Below are 17,867 nucleotides of genomic sequence, written 5' to 3'. Positions count from 1 at the left end.
AAGCACAAGAGGACTTGGGGAATTCCCCAAGGGCTCTTACTGAATCCCTGCAGACCCTATTAATGTATGCAATCAATTAGTCAGGGTGTCAGACAGTGAGGCTATTCACACAACCAAAAACTGTTTGGGAGTAGTGCACGCTCCTGCTTTTAGATTCAATGGAAGCAAACAACTAGGTAGGAGGTGGGAGAAGTGATTGTGTGGGAGACAGGAGTTGGGCAGGACAGCTTTTCCTCCTACCCTGGTCAAATGCTGGGTATGAAAGGTGGGTAGGATGCTGCCAGGTAGGACATATGTCCTGAATAGGATGGGAAATTGGGAACGCACAGCTCCCACACCTGGGTGGGACAATTGTCCTACCCAGTTTTCAGTTGTGTGAACAGCCTGAGTGACTTTAGGTAAGGAAAATTGACTACTTTTATTTTTTATTTATTTATTTGATTTCCATACTGCCCTTCCAAAAAGGGCTCAGGGTGGTTTACACATAGAAATAACAAATAAATAGCTACGGGGCTGGGGGCATATATCAGCATAACAAAGGCTGGGTTTTATAGCTGTGTTGTTTTGGTAGCCTTTCCAGGGCTGAGGAGTGGAAAAGCGAAAGAGCCAGACAAAAGGGGGAATAGTGCCGGTAGACTGCTGGCTTGAAAGGCAGGATGTAGTGCGTTTGTTTATACTTGAAATATTGAAACAAATTAAATGAACAGTAAGTCTCAAAAGAAAGATCGACAGTGAACTTGTTGCTCACAAAAAGCCTGTTACTACCACACAGAACTATTGCTTGAGCATCAGTTCGCTCTCAGTTTGCTCTCTGAATTGCTCAGTGTGTTTTGCTTAAAATATAATATGTGCATTTTCTTATTCTTCTTGTACATATCAAAAATGATCCTACCAAATGTCTTGTTCCACCAATATGTCAACCCAACGGTATACTCTGCTGTAATTTAAGAGCGGGATTTCAAGCTTAAATCACACAACACAGTCTTTTTCCTTAAATCACACAACACAGTCTTTAACGCATTCTGTCTCAGTTTTACTCCTACAGGAAGGAAAAACAAGGGCTGGTTAATTCTACTGGCTCTATGCTTTCCATTGTTTTCTACAACCACTTTCAGTAGAACACTGTATAAACAGTAAAAGGCTAACAATGGGTGCCTGTCCAAGATCCGGTCATATGCTAAGCTAAATAAGATAGGCTCATATGCTAACTAGACCAGCATAGCTAACAGGTACCATCAAGGAAGCCATAAAAGGGAAGAAGACTTCCTTCTGGAATTGGAAGCTCTGCCCACATGAAAACAAGGAAAACAAACTCTGGGAAAAGAAATGCAAGCTACAAATAAGTGAGGAGAAAAGAGAGTTTGAGGAACATTTAGCTAAAAGCATCAAGAGGAATAACAAAAACTTCTTTAAATACATCAGATGCAGGGAACCTGCCAGAGAGGCAGTTGGCATTAGACAATGAGGGAGTGAAAGGTATTATTAAGGAGGATATGGAGGTTGCAGAGAAGCTAAATGGGTTCTTTACGTCCGTCTTCATGGCAGAGGATACTGAGCTTATACCTGTTCCTGAACCAGGCTTTTCGGGGATGGAGGCTAAAGAACTGAGTCAGATAGAAGTGACAAGAGATGATGTTCTAAACTGTCTGGAAAAAATGTAAACTAACAAATAGCTGGGGTGGATGGCATCCATCCAAGAGGCCTCAACAAACTCAAATGTGAAACTGCCGACCTCCTTGCTAAAATATGTAACTTATCCCTGCACTCAGGTTCTGTACCAGAGGACTGGAAAGTAGCCAATGTAACACTGATATTCAAAAAGGGATCCAGGGGTGATCAGGGAAATTACAGGCCAGTTAGCTTAATGTCTGTTCCAGGCAAACTGATGGAAAGCATCCTCAAAGATAAAATTGTAAAGCACATAGAACAAGAGGCCCTGCTGGGAGAGAACCAGCATGGCTTCTGCAAAGGTAAATCTTGCCTCACAAACCTTTTGGAGAGTGTCAACAAGTGTGTGGATCAAGGTGATCCAGTTGACATAGTATACCTGGACTTCCAAAGAGCTTTCGACAAAGTTCCTCACCAAAGACTCCTGAGAAAATTTAGAAGTCATGGGATAAGGGGACAAGTACATGTGTGGATTACTAACTGGTTGAAAGACAGGGAACAGAGGGTAGGAATAAATGGAGAGTTTTCACAATGGAGGGAAGCAAGAAGTGGGGTCCCCCAGCGATCTGTACTAGGACTGGTGCTTTTTAATTTATTCATGAATGATCTAGAAGTAGGGGTAAGCAGCAAGGTGGCCAAATTTGAAGATAATACCAAACTCTCTCAGTTAGTGAAATCCCAAATGGAAATCCCAAAAGGATCTCTCCAAACTGGGGGAGTGGGCAACAAAGCGGCAAATGCAATTCAATGTTGTCAAATGTAAAGGTAAAGTGATGCACATTGGGACGAAAAATCCCAGCTTCAAGTATACGCTGATGGGATCTGAGCTGTCGGCGACTGACCAGGAGAGGGATCTTGGGGTCATGGTGGACAGCTCGTTGAAAGTGTTGACTCAATGTGTGGCCGCTGTGATAAGGGCCAATTCCATGCTAGGGATCATTAGGGAGGGGATTGAAAATAAAACTGCTAATATTATAATGCCTTTATGCAAGACGATGGTGCAGCCACACCTGGAGTACTGCATACAATTCTGGTCATCACATCTAAAAAAGGGCATTGTAGAACTGGAAAAGGTGCAGAAGAGGGCAACCAAGATGATCAGGGGCCTAGAGCACCTTTCTTATGAGGCAAGGCTACAACACCTGGGGCTATTAGTTTAGTAAAAATACAATTGGGAGGGGACATGATAGAGGTCTATAAAATCATGCATGGTGTGGAGAAAGTGGAAAGAGAGAAATTCTTCTCCTCTCACATAACGCTAGAACCATGGGTCATCCCATGAAATTGATTGCCATGAAATCTAGGACCAACAAATGGAAGTACTTTTTCACACAATGCATAATCAACTTGTGGAATTTTCTGCCACAAGATGCGGTGACAGCCAACAACCTGGATGGCTTTAAATGGGGTTTGGATAACTTCATGGAGAAGAGGTCTATCATTGGCTACTCTATGGAGGGCTATAGGATGCCTCTGAGTACCAGTTGCAGGGGAGTGACATCAGGAGGGAGGCATGTCCTCAACTCCTGCCTGTAGACTTCCAGCGGCATCTGGTGAGCCACTGTGTGAAACAGAATGCTGGACTAGATGGGTCTTGGGTCTGATGCAGCCAGGCTATTCTTATGTTCTCATGACCTAGACATCTGTGTGCTTTTTCTTTACCTTAAAAAATGATTGAAAGACTACAGTGTTGCAATTGTAAAATGAAGAGGAATAGCAAAGGTACTTCTACTGCTGAGATATGGCCAATCAGTGAGTTACTGCTGATACATTATGGTAGGTTTTCAAGGCTCAGTCTATAAATCTGTGTACATAATTCCTATCTATGTGAGCCCTCCTCACCAATAAATCCCTCCTTGGTGCGATGAACTCCCACAAATTTTGATGATGGCTTCTGCTACATATCAAACACAGAATATTTTCTGTCAAGGTGCTTTTTATCTATTTGCAAGTAATTTGAAAATGAACCAATATTTATTAGCTTTCTCCAACCTCACACATATGGCAATTCTGAGGACTTCTCGGCCTGGTTTTTTCCTGTCTGCTACTTATATTTATATTCCACTTTTCCATTCATCATTGGAAATCCAAAGTGAGCTTGAATTAAAAACTGGACAGAATCATCAATACCTCAGACTACTAAAATGGCATCCAAAATACGATAACATACTACAAAAATACACTGTAAATCCAGAAGGCAGTAAACATTCATATGTACATAACTGATAGGTTCATATTCAGAAAAGCCCTCCCAAATCATAAGAACATAAGAACAGCCCTGCTGGATCAGGCCCAAGGCCCATCTAGTCCAGCATCCTGTTTCGCACAGTGGCCCACGAGATGCCGCCGGAAGCCACAGGCAGGAGGACATGCCCTCCCTCCTGCTGTCACTCCCCTACAACTTGTACTCAGAGGCATCCTGCCTTAGAGGCTGGAGGTGGCCCACAGCCCTCCGACTAGTAGCCGTTGATAGACCTCTCCTCCAAAAATCAAAGAGCTTTTACCTTACTTTTGAATATAAACAGAGAGGAGCTCCGGTGGACTTTCCTAATCACATAGCTAAGGAATCATCACTGAAAATGCCCTACTTTAAACCACAAATTCTGTGAACATTGGAGATATAACCTGGAGGATAAGCGGCACTTGGAACCAGCATCCATGCTCGATATTAACAAATGGGTGTAGAAAGGAAGCTGCAAAGTTAAGTCTAATTTAACAGAAAACATGCAAGAAGGGCTGGCTCCAGGTTCCAAGGAGTGACCACTCAGCAAACTTCCCTCCATGGCCCCCTTCTACATGAGTGGTTCCTGCGAGAGCTGATCTGCCACCAACACATGAAGGCTATGGGCCCAGAGTAATAGTGCTGGCAGATTGCTGGCTTGAAAGGCTGTGTGTGTGTGTGTGTGTGTGTGTGTGTGTGTGTGTACATGTGTGTATACATGTGTGTGTACATACACACACTTGTATCTTTGAAAGAAATCAATAAACAGTCAATCTCAAAATGAAGCTGGGAAGTGGACTCATTGCTGTAGCCCACAGGTCACAACATGCCTGTTACTACCACACAGACCTATCATTTAAGTGTCAATTTATTATGGGGTCCTGTACAGCCACCTGGCACCCCTACAGAGGTGCCTAGCCTGGCTTGACCTGTGTTTGAGAAGATCCAGGAATGAGACAGTGTTTACCACTGTAGCCAAGATCATCCTAGGAAGACCAGATAAGGAAGGAGCTTCACATCTGCTCCACATCTTAGGGCAGTCTGATAGGGGCAGCTCAATACTTAAATTTTGGCCATCCTGAAGACTTAAAGAGCAAGGCAACCAGGATTCTTCTTTTTCCATTTGAATGACTGACCCTGACACTTTAGCCCTCAGTCACCCATCCCAGATTATCCTAATCCCAAAAACTAACAGGGCAAAATCCTTAAAGTCAACATTCAGACTATCTTCAGGATAGTCAGTCCATCATTCAGTAATAGCTAACCTCAAACCCCATTATTTTCAGCTACACGTTTCCACACGTAACCATTAACCTAGAAGCCTCACTCTTACACGCAGCCTTCACTTCCAGAAGCATCTTTTTTCTCTATGAAACAGTCAGCCCAAAAGCCCCAAATTGCACTGTCATTGGGATCCATCCCAAGACTGTTGCCCGCACCCCAACTTCATCACAGAGAACCCAGTTTCTTCTTCCTTCATTTGGATAGGTTGTATATGGAGCCTTCTTTTCCTTCCCCTCCTCCCAAGAATCTTTGCCTCTCCTGAACTCTCTTTCCCTTCCCCATGAATGTATATGTAGATGTGTACTTGTGACTTGTTAGGCTAGACTAGAAAGTTTTATTAGATCTAAAAACGTTCTTCCATGGGGAGTCAGAGACCAGGAAGGCAGCCTCTAGCTGAATCCACCAGTCAGCGACACCCATTGGGTATCTCCACTAAACTTGCTCATGCAACCCTTTTGTTCCTCCCATTCTTTGTCACCGGACACTAGAAACACAACACCACAGACACTGCTCTCCTTGGTGGCCTCCAGCAGCACAGGGAGTGTTTCCCTCTCACACTCGTTAGTTCTCAAAATTCCCCCATCATTAGCATAAAATCCTTAAATAAAATAAGCCATTTCCCTTTCTCCAGTCAATTTCTTCAAGCTGGTCCTCTCTCCACTTGCTATGTTCTTCCCCTCTGTTCTTCCTGTTGGAAATTTTATTGCACAATTTCTGTTGTTAGAAGCATATTGGCAATAGCTAGTGATAAGGAGAACTTTAACTTGACCAAACTTTGCATAGGCTTGGATAGAGATATTAAAAAGGTAGGCCTCTGGTTTTTAGAGTGATATTACAGTAAGTTGCTACTTTCTGTGCTGGGAAATTTCATAAGTGATACGAACAGGAAGTGAAGTAACATAGGCTAATGCTAAACATTAGGAGGATTTCAACATGGCTACTGGGGTGGGGGGGCATAGACATCCTGCAGGTTGATGAAGTGAAACATAAATTCTGGGAAATTCTTTGGGGGCTAGTCATGTAAAATGCTTGCAGCCATGTGAGGGATCCAATGAGAAAAGAGTAAACAACTACGACCATAGGAGGGATATAAAATAATTGTGTTAGACTGTAAAGGGGTCCTTCTTCAGAATCTCCACTGGAAGTCAGGTTGGTCCTTTAGCCGGCTGTATATCACTGCTTCGCTATTTCCTACTCTAGATTGTGGTGAGTTCTGAAATAAAGCTTTTGCTCATTAAGAAAGATTCTAATCATTTCTTGGGACTATTGGGAGACTTGCCTGACACAAATCGGATCTCTGGTTGTGATGCTTCTCCTGAGCTAAGGCCAGGCCAGAGTGAACCATCTAGACTTAAATTATTTAATCTAATTAAATTCTCATTTGCACCCTCTGCTGGATCTCCAGATAAGCCCTTCTCTCATTTCCTTACCTGAACGCTGTCAAGGTAAAGCTCCTTTCCACTCTCAGTGCTCCTAACTGGGCTCTCCTTCCTCCTCTGCCCAAACTCTTTCAGGTTTCCTCTAATTTTCACCTCCAGTCTCCTGCTAGTTCACCTGCCCAGCCCCTTCAGCTTCCCTCACCTGAGTTCACCCGGGTGTCTTTCCTTCCCCTTCTTGGCCCACTGCCAAGCCTCCTAACTGGGCCCTCTTTACTTCTTCATATGAGCTCCCTCAGGCTTCATGCTTGCCTTCTCCCAATCTCTATGCTCATCCTTTTCTGCCCTCTCTTGGGGCTGGCTCCTGCCATCTGCCAATCCCTAACCTGTTCCCCTCTCCCTCTTTTCCCCCAAGCTCTCTCAGGGTTCCCTCCAGTAAGCCATCTCTCTTCCTGCTTATTCTTACTACTGGTCTCTCTCTCCTCCTTTCCCCCAACTTTCTTAGTCCCTCTCTTCTCCACCTTCACCTCCTCCTCTGGAGCTTTCACCAGCTTTGGGGTTCATTCTCCTTCTATCTCCCTTCTCCTGGCAGGTTCTTGTACTGACCCCACCCACTTGCATTCCCTGACCTTTGTCCGATTCCTTACTCTTCCTGCCAAGCAACCCAAACACCCCCGTTTCCCTTCCCTATCCCTGTCTACCACAGCCATAGCCAGATAGTCATTATAGCACAGCAAAGCATTGAGCCTGGACATATATCCATCTAAACACTCAAATCACATGGGAACCCCCTCATTAACATGACAGAGTCAAGCCTCTTCATTGTATTCAATAAAATATATTTCTATCTGGACTTCTTAACCTGTGGTGGTGACGTTCTGGGTGCTGGATTAGATGGGCCTTGTGCCTGATCCAGCAGGGCTGTTCTTATGTGTGCCTAACAATAAGAACAGTGTGTGTGTGTGTGTGTGTGTAATTCTTCCACATACTCAATAAAAGCTCCAAATGCCAAGACATTCAAGTAACATTATTAGTTTGAAAAGGTATGGAAATTAGGTAGGGTGGGAAGAACCTGTTGCTGGGGTCTGCCTTGGGTTATGTCCTCCCAAGGACTCTGTCCAGTGAGGATTCCTACTTTGGAGCAGAAATCATCCATAGGGATCTGGTGGTAGTAAAGACATTTCCAAATGCAGAGATATTAGTCAAGATTTTCACAAAACTTTGAAAAAGAAACCCCTTCCAAAGAGCAGGTTCGTAGTACCTTCCAATATGAGTAGCCTTTTCCCTGCCAAGGAGTGTGACAATCAAGGCTAATTTTAAACATCTGAATCAATATCATGAATGATACAGTTTCCACCTAAGCCAAAGAGAATTCCCTTTATCTGAATGCAGCCCAACTTAGGAAATACTCAGGAAGCTAATAGGATTCTCACTTTCCCTCTCCAGGAAAACCCCACCACAAAGTACAGTATTGGTAAGGAAAGGTTGCATCATTCACGGTGGGGGAGAGGGCACAGACAACATCTCAGCATTAGCAGACAACTGAAGTCCTAAGTTTTGAGATCCTTCATAGCTGTAAACCTTTGTCACAAGCCAAAATTACTTATTCTAGAAAGCAAAATGCTTATTCGTTGAATAAACCCGATTTCATTTAATGCTCAAAAGGAGCATGGCAGCAATGTGAACACAGTAAAGTTCCATTCATATCAAGAGTAAGATTAACCATATGCTCAACTTCTCCTTTTGAAATCCATGGAAGTCAAAAGTGTTTAACTTTGTCCGTATCATGCTCAGGGTGTTTAGCAAGAGATGTGGAACATTTTATCTGAGGCAGTGTCATTGATATGTGAGATACCAGTACATGTTTAAAGAGAATTGACGCTTACTAGATATTGGCAGACCCTAGCTATCAACAGGCCCTAGAAAAGATATTGAGACTGAAGGCCTCATGGGGGGACAGAAAGCCATAGGGAACAGAAAAGATACCACTCACTAGAAGCCTCTCCTACTCCCCTCAAGGCTGTTCCTTTTAAATAAATCTACAGAGCCTTAAGAACTCAACACTGGCTCTCTTTTTTAATTAGCTGCTTATTAAACATGTTGATAACCTTTAAAATAGCTTTCCACAACAATTCACTAAGAGGAGTTGATCCATCTAAGGGGAAGATTAATGGGAATGGGGCAGCTACTTTGGGAAGCATTTTTCCCCTCCCATATATTCCCTCTTCATGTCTTCTGATCCTCGGTTGAGAACCTGCTTTGGGTGCCTCCATGACTGGAGGAAGCTGACGACCAAACCCTGAGCATTTCTATTCTATTATGACACCCTTCCTATAGACCTGCCTACCCAGGGAAGTCCATCTGGCCATCTCATCTCTGGTTAAGACCTTTTTATTTAGGAAGGTTTTTGAGTCACATAGGGAGATGGGGCTAATTTGGGACTGGCTGTTTTATGAATCTCTGCTAATTACTTTACTCATTACTGGATGTAATTTTCCTATGTTAGTTTTATGGTGTTGCTAAGTTTTTAAATATTATCTATTTTGGGAGCTCTTTGGACTAAGAATAGGAATGTGACAATGAATTTTTATATACCGCTTTTCAACAAAAGTTCCCAAAGTGGTTTACCTAGATATAAATAAGCTCCCTGTCCCCAAAGGGCTCACAATCTAAAATATATATATATAAGATATATATAAGATAGACACCAGCAACAGCCACTAGAGGGGTGCTGTGCTGGGGATGGAGAGGGCCAGTTGCTCTCCCACAGCTAAATAAAGAAAATCACCATTTTTAAAAGGTGCCTCTTCGCTCTGTTAGAATATAAATTTTGGAAATATGATGAATAATTTTGAAATAAAAAAGTTTGTCAAGGAAATGTTGATGGGAAACCAGATTCTACATATAGCAATGTAACAACATTCACAGGTTACACAGCAAAATTTGACAATATCAACCCAGCCTCTGTGAAATCTGTACAGGACTTCTCTGAAGCTAGAAGAGAGCTGGTCTTGTGGTAGCAAGCATGAATTTTCCCCTTTGCTAAGGAGAGTCCACCCTGGTTGTATTTGAATAGGAGACTGCATACCTGAGCACTGTAAGAAATTCCCCTTAGGGGATGGGCAGTAGGGATGTGCAGAACCAGTCCGGCAGTCCGCGGTCCGACGGTTCGGTCCAGGGGTTCGTGATCGAACTGAACACACACACACACGGTTCCGTCCAGACCAGAACCGAACTGCCAGTCCGGTCGGTCCGCAAACTTTTCTTTTTTTAAAAAAATTTAAATTAAAAGTAAGTACCTGTAGCCCCTTTGGGGGGCTTGTTGTAGCTGCGGGGGGGGGGGTCGACGAGTGTTCCCTCTCCCCCAGCCGGCCTCCCTCATCACCGCCACGGCCAGGTCAATGGCCCTTTTTGGCCCTTTTGGGCCTCCGTAAAGGTGAGCGGCCACCATTTTGGCCGCCAGCAGGGTTTGCTGGGTGCTGGACCAAACTGGCCCGGTTCCATTCGAGGCCAGTCCGGCCACAAACCGAACCGGGCCAGACGGTTCCATGCACACTCCTAATGGGCTGCACTGGGAAGAGCATCTAGGTTCCAAGTTCGCTCCCTGCATCTCCAAGATAGGGCTGAGAGAGACTCCTGCCTGTAACCTTGGAGAAGCCGCTGCCAGTCTGGGTGGACAATACTGAGCTTGGTCTGACTAAGTATAAGGCAGCTTCCTATGTTCCTAGATGTGCTGGGATAGGGAGTCAGTTCTCATATTAAGTATTCTGTTCCTTGTTGACATGCAACATAACTTTAACATTAATCTTTCCTCTCTCAGTGAATTTTACCGTCCTCCCTGACATTTGTTTACTATGCATTCACTGGTGAATGACCCACTTCTAAAAAAAATGAGTCACTTTTATCATAAATATTTATCAGCAAAAAATTCCAAGCCCAGAAAGAAAGATAATACTTGATTTGGATAGTAAATATTTTAATGATTAATCAAATACTATTACTCTGAGTAATAAACCATCTAGAGCCATTTGGGTTGGGTGCTGTAAATAAATAAATAAATAAAGGACACACACACACACCCAGGGAGGGGGGAAACCCCACCTTTGCCCACAACTGTGTGATTAAACTATAAAAGGAGTTCTCACCAGTTCAGCTGAAAGCTACAAAAAAAAGGAACACAGAGCTAGACACTATCTTCAAAAATCAGAATATATTGTTCAGTCCATTTCTTAGATGCTTCAAAAGGTTAAAACCATTCACCCTCTAGCTGAGCTAGAGGAAGAAACAAAACAGCGAACTAATAGCCAACTTGGATTTAAAAGGCTTTCTTTCCCATTATATGCTTTCTCTAGATTTTCCTTCAATTCCAAATGTGAACACACATTAAATCCCATTTGATGAACCTTAGTTTTCCAGGACTACAAGTTGTGAAGCTGCTTCACAAGCAAAATGGCAGCAAACCCAGTTTTCCCTCAGCAGGAAGCCACAGAGCCGTCCTGCAATTCTATGACAACTAACTTGGGTTGACCATCAATTGCACACTCAACAGGGAGCTGTAAGCACTCTTGGATGAATGCATCCATATAATAAAAGTGTTTCTAAACACATTTGCATCATTCACACATTACATATATAGACATGCAGCTTAAAATAACACCTAATGGCACAGCAGAGAAATGCTTTACTAACAAGCAGAAGGTTACCGGTTCAGATCCCCACTGGTACTATATCGGGCAGCAGCAATATAGGAAGATGCTGAAAGGCATCATCTCATACTGTGTGGAGGCAATGGTAAACCCCTCCTGTATTCTACCAAAGAAAACCACAGGGCTCCGTGGGCGCCAGGAGTCAAAATCGACTTGACGGCACACTTTGATTACTTACTAGCCCACAGTTTCTCTATCTGCCAATATCAATTCTACCTCTACATAATTACAGCCTTATCCATCTAAACCTTGGGTTATCCAACCAACAGATAACCCACATGGATATATTTTAGTTCAATGAGTGTAAGAACCCCAGCCATCTGAAGAGCTGAAGTCATATATAGTTTGTAATGCATGGGATCCACTTCAGCATGGTTCCCTTAGACGATGTGAATAACGTGACCATGTGAGCAGAATTGATTGCATGGATAGGTCTCATAGGATCACAGAATGATGAAGCATTTCCCACCATGCTGAATGTATGTGTGAAGGACAGATAACCAACAGCCCAGTCCTAAAAGGCATGCTTACACAGAAGTAAGTCCCTTTATATTCAACAGGGTTACTCACTGTAAATCTGATGAGGATTGCCATCTTGAATTCAGATAACTGGGGTTTTAACTGCATTTTTAAATGTCTCATAAGCTGGCAGCTGAATTAGAGATGATTCTGGACGAGATGCTAAATTTAAATTTATTCATTTAGAAACTCTACTTTCCTGCTTTTCAGTTGACTACGACATGCTGATTAAGAGATACAAAGAGGTGAGATAATATCTTAAAATGGACCAACCTTAGTTAGTGTGACACACATTGGTGATGGGCTAGTCATTTATTATATACCTGTTCATTCCACACATATTTTAAATACTTTATTCTCAGCAATGTAAGAGTTTGAATTAAATTTAATAACAAAATAAATTGTGAATGGAAAATTTTTAGTCGCTCAGACAAATAATGTCATAATTTTTGTTTTTTAAAAATCCATACCCCCCACCCCTTTTTCAGCCCTCTTCAGCTGTTATTCCTCAAAGACTTGTAGAAAAACAAATCCACAGGAGACAACAAATTTAAGTTCTTGGGTATGAAGAGTCTACAAACCCAAGATTTTGAGCTCTTGGGGAATTGCAACTGTTTGTAACCCCCTGTTGTTCAACAGGCGTGTGTCTGAAGTGATAACAATACTTTGTGAGTAGGCCAATATCTCTCTGAATTATTTTTTAAAATCTTCTGTATGCATACACAAAGATGCTTTTGTTCCACATACAGGCAAGGACCTGTATAACTGATAGAAGTGTGCCTAAGAAATTGTGCTCAGTTGAATTTTTGACATTTTCCTCTGTGCAGCAGATTCCTATGCCATATCACAAAATGCTTTTATAAGAACATAAGAACAGCCCTGCTGGATCAGGCCCAAGGCCTATCTAGTCCAGCATCCTGTTTCACACAGTGGCCCACCAAATGCCTCTGAGAAGCCCACAGGCAAGAGATAAAGGCATGCCCCCTCCCCTGCTATTGCTCTCCTGCAACTGGTATTTACAGGCATCTTGCCTCTGAGGCTGGAGGTGGCCTATAGGCACCAGACTAGCAGCCACTGATAGACCTGTTCTCCATGAATTTGTCTAAGCCCCCTTTAAAGCCACCCAAGCTAGGGGCCATCACTACATCCCATGGCAGAGAATTCCATAGATTAATTATGTGCTGTGCAAAAAAGTACTTCCTTCTGTCGGTCCTACATTTCCTAACAAAAGAATTGACGCTTTTGAACGTTGGTGTTGGAGAAGACTTTTGAGGATACCATGGACACCAAGGAAAACAAACAAATTGATCATAGAACAAATCAATCCAGAATTTTCACTCAAGGCACAAATGACCAGGCTCAAATGATCATACTTTGGACACATTATGCAAAGATCCAGCTCCCTTGAGAAGTCCATAATGCTGGGGAAAGTTGAAGGAAAGAGAAGAAGAGGATGACCAGCAGCAAGGTAGATGGACTCAATTACGACAGCAATGAATGCACCACTGAGAGACCTTAAAGGCCAAGTTGAAGACATCATCCTGGAGAGAATCTATCTATGTGGTCGCTAAGAGTTGACACTGACTTGATGGCACTTAATCAATCAATCAATCAAATTTCCTAACTTTCCATTTCATGGGATGAACCCTGGTTCTAGTGTTGTGAGAGAGGAACAAGAATTTCTCTCTATTCCATGCATAATTTTATACACCTCTGGGATGAACCCTGGTTCTAGTGTTGTGAGAGAGGAACAAGAATTTCTCTCTACTCCATGCATAATTTTATACACCTCTGCCATGTCTCCTCTAATTGCCTCTTTTCCAAACTAAAAAACCCCACATGCTGTAGCCTTGCCTCATAAGGAAGGTGCTCCAGGCCCCTGATCATCTTGAAGAGTTGCACTCTTCTGTACCTTTTCCAGTTCTACAATGTCCTTCTTAAGATACAGTGACCAGAATTATACACAATACTCCAAATGTGGCTGCACCACAGATTTGTATAAGGGCATTATAATATTAGCATTTTTATTTTCAATCCCCCTCCTAATAATCCCTAGCATGAAATTAGCCTTTTTCCCAGCTGCTGTGCACTGAGTCGACACTTTCAACAAGCTCTCCACCAGGACCCCAAGATCTCTCTCCTAGTCAGTCATTGACAGCTCAGACCCCACGAGAGTTTTGAAACTCTCTTTATTTTCAAAAGGAGTTTGCCATGTGACATAGGGAATGGCTCTTCAGGAACCACAAGCCCAAGCCTTCTTCAGTGTGTGCCACTAGTGGCACAGTTCTTTGGATCCTGGCTATGGAAAATCAACCATCTTTCCATTCTTTTTTATAAAGAACTCTGTTTAACTCAAATGTGTTCACAATCTTACACTTCCAGAAGTTGGTAAAAAAAATCACGTAACTCATGAACCCACTGAGAAGCTAATATATTTATGATCAGACAACATCTTCATGCACACACCTAGGAAATAGATAGATAGATAGATAGATAACATCACACACACACACACACACACACACACACACACACATAGAAAAGTCAAACTGTAAAAGATCATTATTGTAACTAATGGTATCTGATCTGTTGCTTTGATAAGTTAGTTTCATCTACACTTCGTATTCTTAAACAGAGCTCACAAAAAGCCCCATTCCACAAAATAATGTCTAAATAAAGCAGACACTGACAGTGCCAAGTTGCTTCCTATTAAGTTTATGCCTGCGCTGGGTAACAGCATATATGGAAATTGCTGGCATAGATGCCAGCGTAGGTGTATCACATGTCTAAAGAAAGCACTTAAGGAAAGAAGCACAATGTTTTCACAGAACAAGACTAGGCAAAGTCTTTGCTCAATGCTGACTGCACAGAAATATCTCCATCACTTCATCCTACACTTTGACATATACCCATCTCCAGAAATAATGGAAAAGCTGAGAACAAACCTCAAAACTTTATCATGAAAGGAGAAGGACAGGTCAGTGCAGTTGACCCTACTAACTCTCTAGGATTTTGAGAACCTTGAGAACCTCCTGGAAAGTAGGGACAATATACGTCCGCCCACAAATCTGACCTTGGATTGACACAGAATTCAGCCCCCAAACCTGCTAAATCAAAACAATGAACAAGTGTAACTGACCTGGGGGACAGACAAAGGTTAAATCAAACCAGGAGGAAATGCTATTTAGGAAATCAGGAGGATCCAGGTGCTGGAGTTATGTAATCTTTCCAGATCAAATAGAGTGCAAAGACATGTTATCAAAGAAGGAGCATTTATACTTTCTGCTCCTATAGTCTGTAAGAGATGGGACTTTTAATTTGAACATTGTTGCCAAGCTCAAGTCAAATGCAGGTGCAAGATTTCAAGCTTATTTATCTATCTATTTATCCCACACACATACACACACTCCCATTGTCGCTGCTGGAGTGCTGGAGTGTGCGGGTGTGTTTTTAATAGAGAAGCAGCAGCTGCACTTGCTCTCCTTTGACAGAATGCCAAGTGATTGCTGCCCCCAAAGTGGCAGGATCCAGGCAAGCAACTCCCAGCTTCTCTCCTCTCACAATGTACATGGTCCACAGATGGGAGAAGTGGGGGGCGGGCGGAACACAGTGGCTTGCAACATCCCTGTTTTCTCTACTTAACAGTGGCAGACTCGGGGGGGGGGGGGTTGGAGTCCAAAAATTGACATGGAACCTGTCCAGCAGTTCCTTGCTTGCCAGTGGTCAGATCACCAAAGGTGTACGAGTTTGACTAGAAGGAGGTGGCAAAACTTCTTCCCTGCATGGTACATGTAGTGGAATTTTGATGGATGGCTGCTGAAAGCCAAGCAAGCACCCAGGAAACTGGTCTTAGCAATTGTGCTAGAACCAGTGGGTGGCTCTGCCATTTCCAGGCATAGGAGGCTCAGGTTTGGGTGCCACAATGTGGAATGGTGGGGGAGGGGGGAATCAGCAGGATCTAAGTATATTTCACCTGTACCCCCTTCCTCCTCCTCCTCCTCCTCCAAGTGATCAGATTTTGGAAAGCTGGAGGGAAGGCAGGTGGCTCAACATGCCTACGATTTGTCAACAATAAATCATCATTACTTTGGTTTGTGTTTTGAAAGGCATACCTAGGCGAATTTCCCCCACAGACAAGACACACAGGCAGACTCATCACAGACAGCAGGGACCGTACACAGTAAGCATACCCCCAAATCCAGGACGCAGCCTGTTGTCATAACCATCCAGGAGACGGTCCAGGATGCGTGTGAAATTCTCCGGCCATAATTTCTCTTCCTTTTTGAGCTGTCCCGGGAGCACGGTGAAGCTGCAAGGCGGAGCACACATGGCAAAGCACAACATTAGGGGGGAAGAGAGAAGAGAGGCGAAGAAATGGGGGGGCGGGAGCCCCGGAAGAAGGGAGAAAACCGGGCTAGCTTTGATTTCGTCCCCGCAACTCTCCATCACCTCACATGCCTGTTTTCCAGCCCCCCAGACGCAAGGCATCAGGTAAGGGTGCAAGGGAATTGGAGGGCGGGGGTGTCCTGCTACTACTCACCAGGTCGTCAGGCACAAGAAGTGTATGAAGGTGACAGAGAGACCCGAAGACATAGCGATCGCTGGCTCCTTGGCAGAAACCATCTTTGCTTGCCATACTTTAAGCCTGGTTGCACGTTCCCCCGTCACTAAACGCCTTGTCCAGAGAAGAGATCACACAGCCGCTGAAGGAGGAGAGGCGCGGGAGGGGGAGGAGGAGATGGAGGAGTGGAGCGGGGTGGAGAAGAGAGAGGGAGGGAAGCGGAGCCACCGCCGGCGCACACGCACTGCCAGCCGCACGCCCGCTTCGCCTGCCTGGAGAGCGAGCGAGGGAGCTCGGCGCACGCCAATGGAAAGAGCGACGAGAAGGGAGGGGGAGGAGGAGGAGGAGGAGGTGGTGAGGGGGCGAGCTTGGGCTGGGTTTGGGCCCCGATCGCTGGGGCCAACCGCGCGGGCACCGGTGCTACATCTCCGGGGCTCCTCAGCGGCGTGGCGCCTCCGCAAGAGAGCGCGCCCACGAGTCCTCCTCATTCATTCTCTTGGGGGCAACAGGCTTCCAAACCCCACCTCTTCCTCTGGCCTCGGCCCCTTCCTTCTTCCCTCCGCCTGTCCCCGCCCCACTACTTCGCCAGGGAGGGGTGCTTGTTGCTAGAGGTTGGGCAGACTGCCCCTTTCCGGCTAGGTTTGTGTTTACCTGACCTCTCTAGCACGATTTGGGAGGGAAGGCAGCATTTGCGCCACTCCATCCCGAAACATGTCAAGCGATTACATATTTGTAAGTGCGCGCCTCTTGAGCATATGCAGAGCGCCTTTCGAGGAACTACTACAAACACCTCCCCATCAAGGGTGCAGGGAAAGCTTGAGGAGCAACTGCTCACTTACATTTTTTGGCGGGGAAGTGGAAGGAAAAATACTTGGGAGGAGATATGGGTTATTAGGTTTGGCAGGGGGAGTTCAGTAAACGGAGGGAGGGACTCCCTCGATTGCTTATGGAATACGGAGGGATCTGCACCTCTGCGTCCCCATCGCGTTGAAAGGACTTCCAAGTCGAGAAGCTGGCCTTGCAAACGGGTTTAAAGTGCAGAGCCCTTTCTTTTACAACTGAAGAATTTCAAAAGGATCCTACTCAGGGCTTCTTGTGAAACTTCCACTAAGACAGTTTTTGTTTTGTTTTTTAAATCATGTCAAGTCCTGGAACATATGCAATGCAAAAACTGGGAAGGAGTGTATCTGAGCATGCAAAGAGAGTGCTGTTTCCTCTCTATTGGATACAGCCTCAGCCAACCTTCTGTATCTTGGATTAGTGGGAAAGGCTTCCAGGGCAGAGGAGGCAATGACTTATGGGCCGGCTAGAGCCCTGGCACCTCTTCTTAAAAATTAAGCTCTGGTCAGCTGCAGCAGCAGAGAACCACCTACTACTACCACCTTGCATAAAGTGGGTTTAAAACAATTAGTTTCCCTCAAGAATTGTCTGTGAGCAGGAAGAGGCAAACACACCTAACAAGTGGCAAGGAGTAGCATTTCGCGAAGTCTGGATCATGCTGGAGCACACACAATTACGTGTGCACGCCCCTC

At 44.3% G+C, this 17,867-nt stretch overlaps 1 protein-coding gene across 1 annotated transcript in view; it reads right to left on the bottom strand.

Moving 5' to 3' along the window:
• Nucleotides 1–16,881, bottom strand: part of GABRA4 (gamma-aminobutyric acid type A receptor subunit alpha4) — a 104,646-nt gene extending 87,765 nt beyond the window's left edge. Inside the window, exons 1-2 of the mRNA XM_053256649.1 lie at nt 16,315–16,881; nt 15,965–16,083 (exon numbers count right to left, since the gene is read on the bottom strand). Of these exons, the coding sequence (XP_053112624.1) occupies nt 15,965–16,083; nt 16,315–16,397 (202 nt within the window). The 5' untranslated portion in view covers nt 16,398–16,881. The remainder of the gene's footprint in view (nt 1–15,964; nt 16,084–16,314) is intronic.
• Nucleotides 16,882–17,867: the final 986 nt, after the last annotated feature.

This window comes from Hemicordylus capensis, chromosome 5, assembly GCF_027244095.1.
Source record: "Hemicordylus capensis ecotype Gifberg chromosome 5, rHemCap1.1.pri, whole genome shotgun sequence".
Taxonomy (NCBI): domain Eukaryota; kingdom Metazoa; phylum Chordata; class Lepidosauria; order Squamata; family Cordylidae; genus Hemicordylus; species Hemicordylus capensis.
Note: the sequence above shows the minus strand (reverse complement) of the source record. Positions and strands in the feature narration are given on the sequence as shown.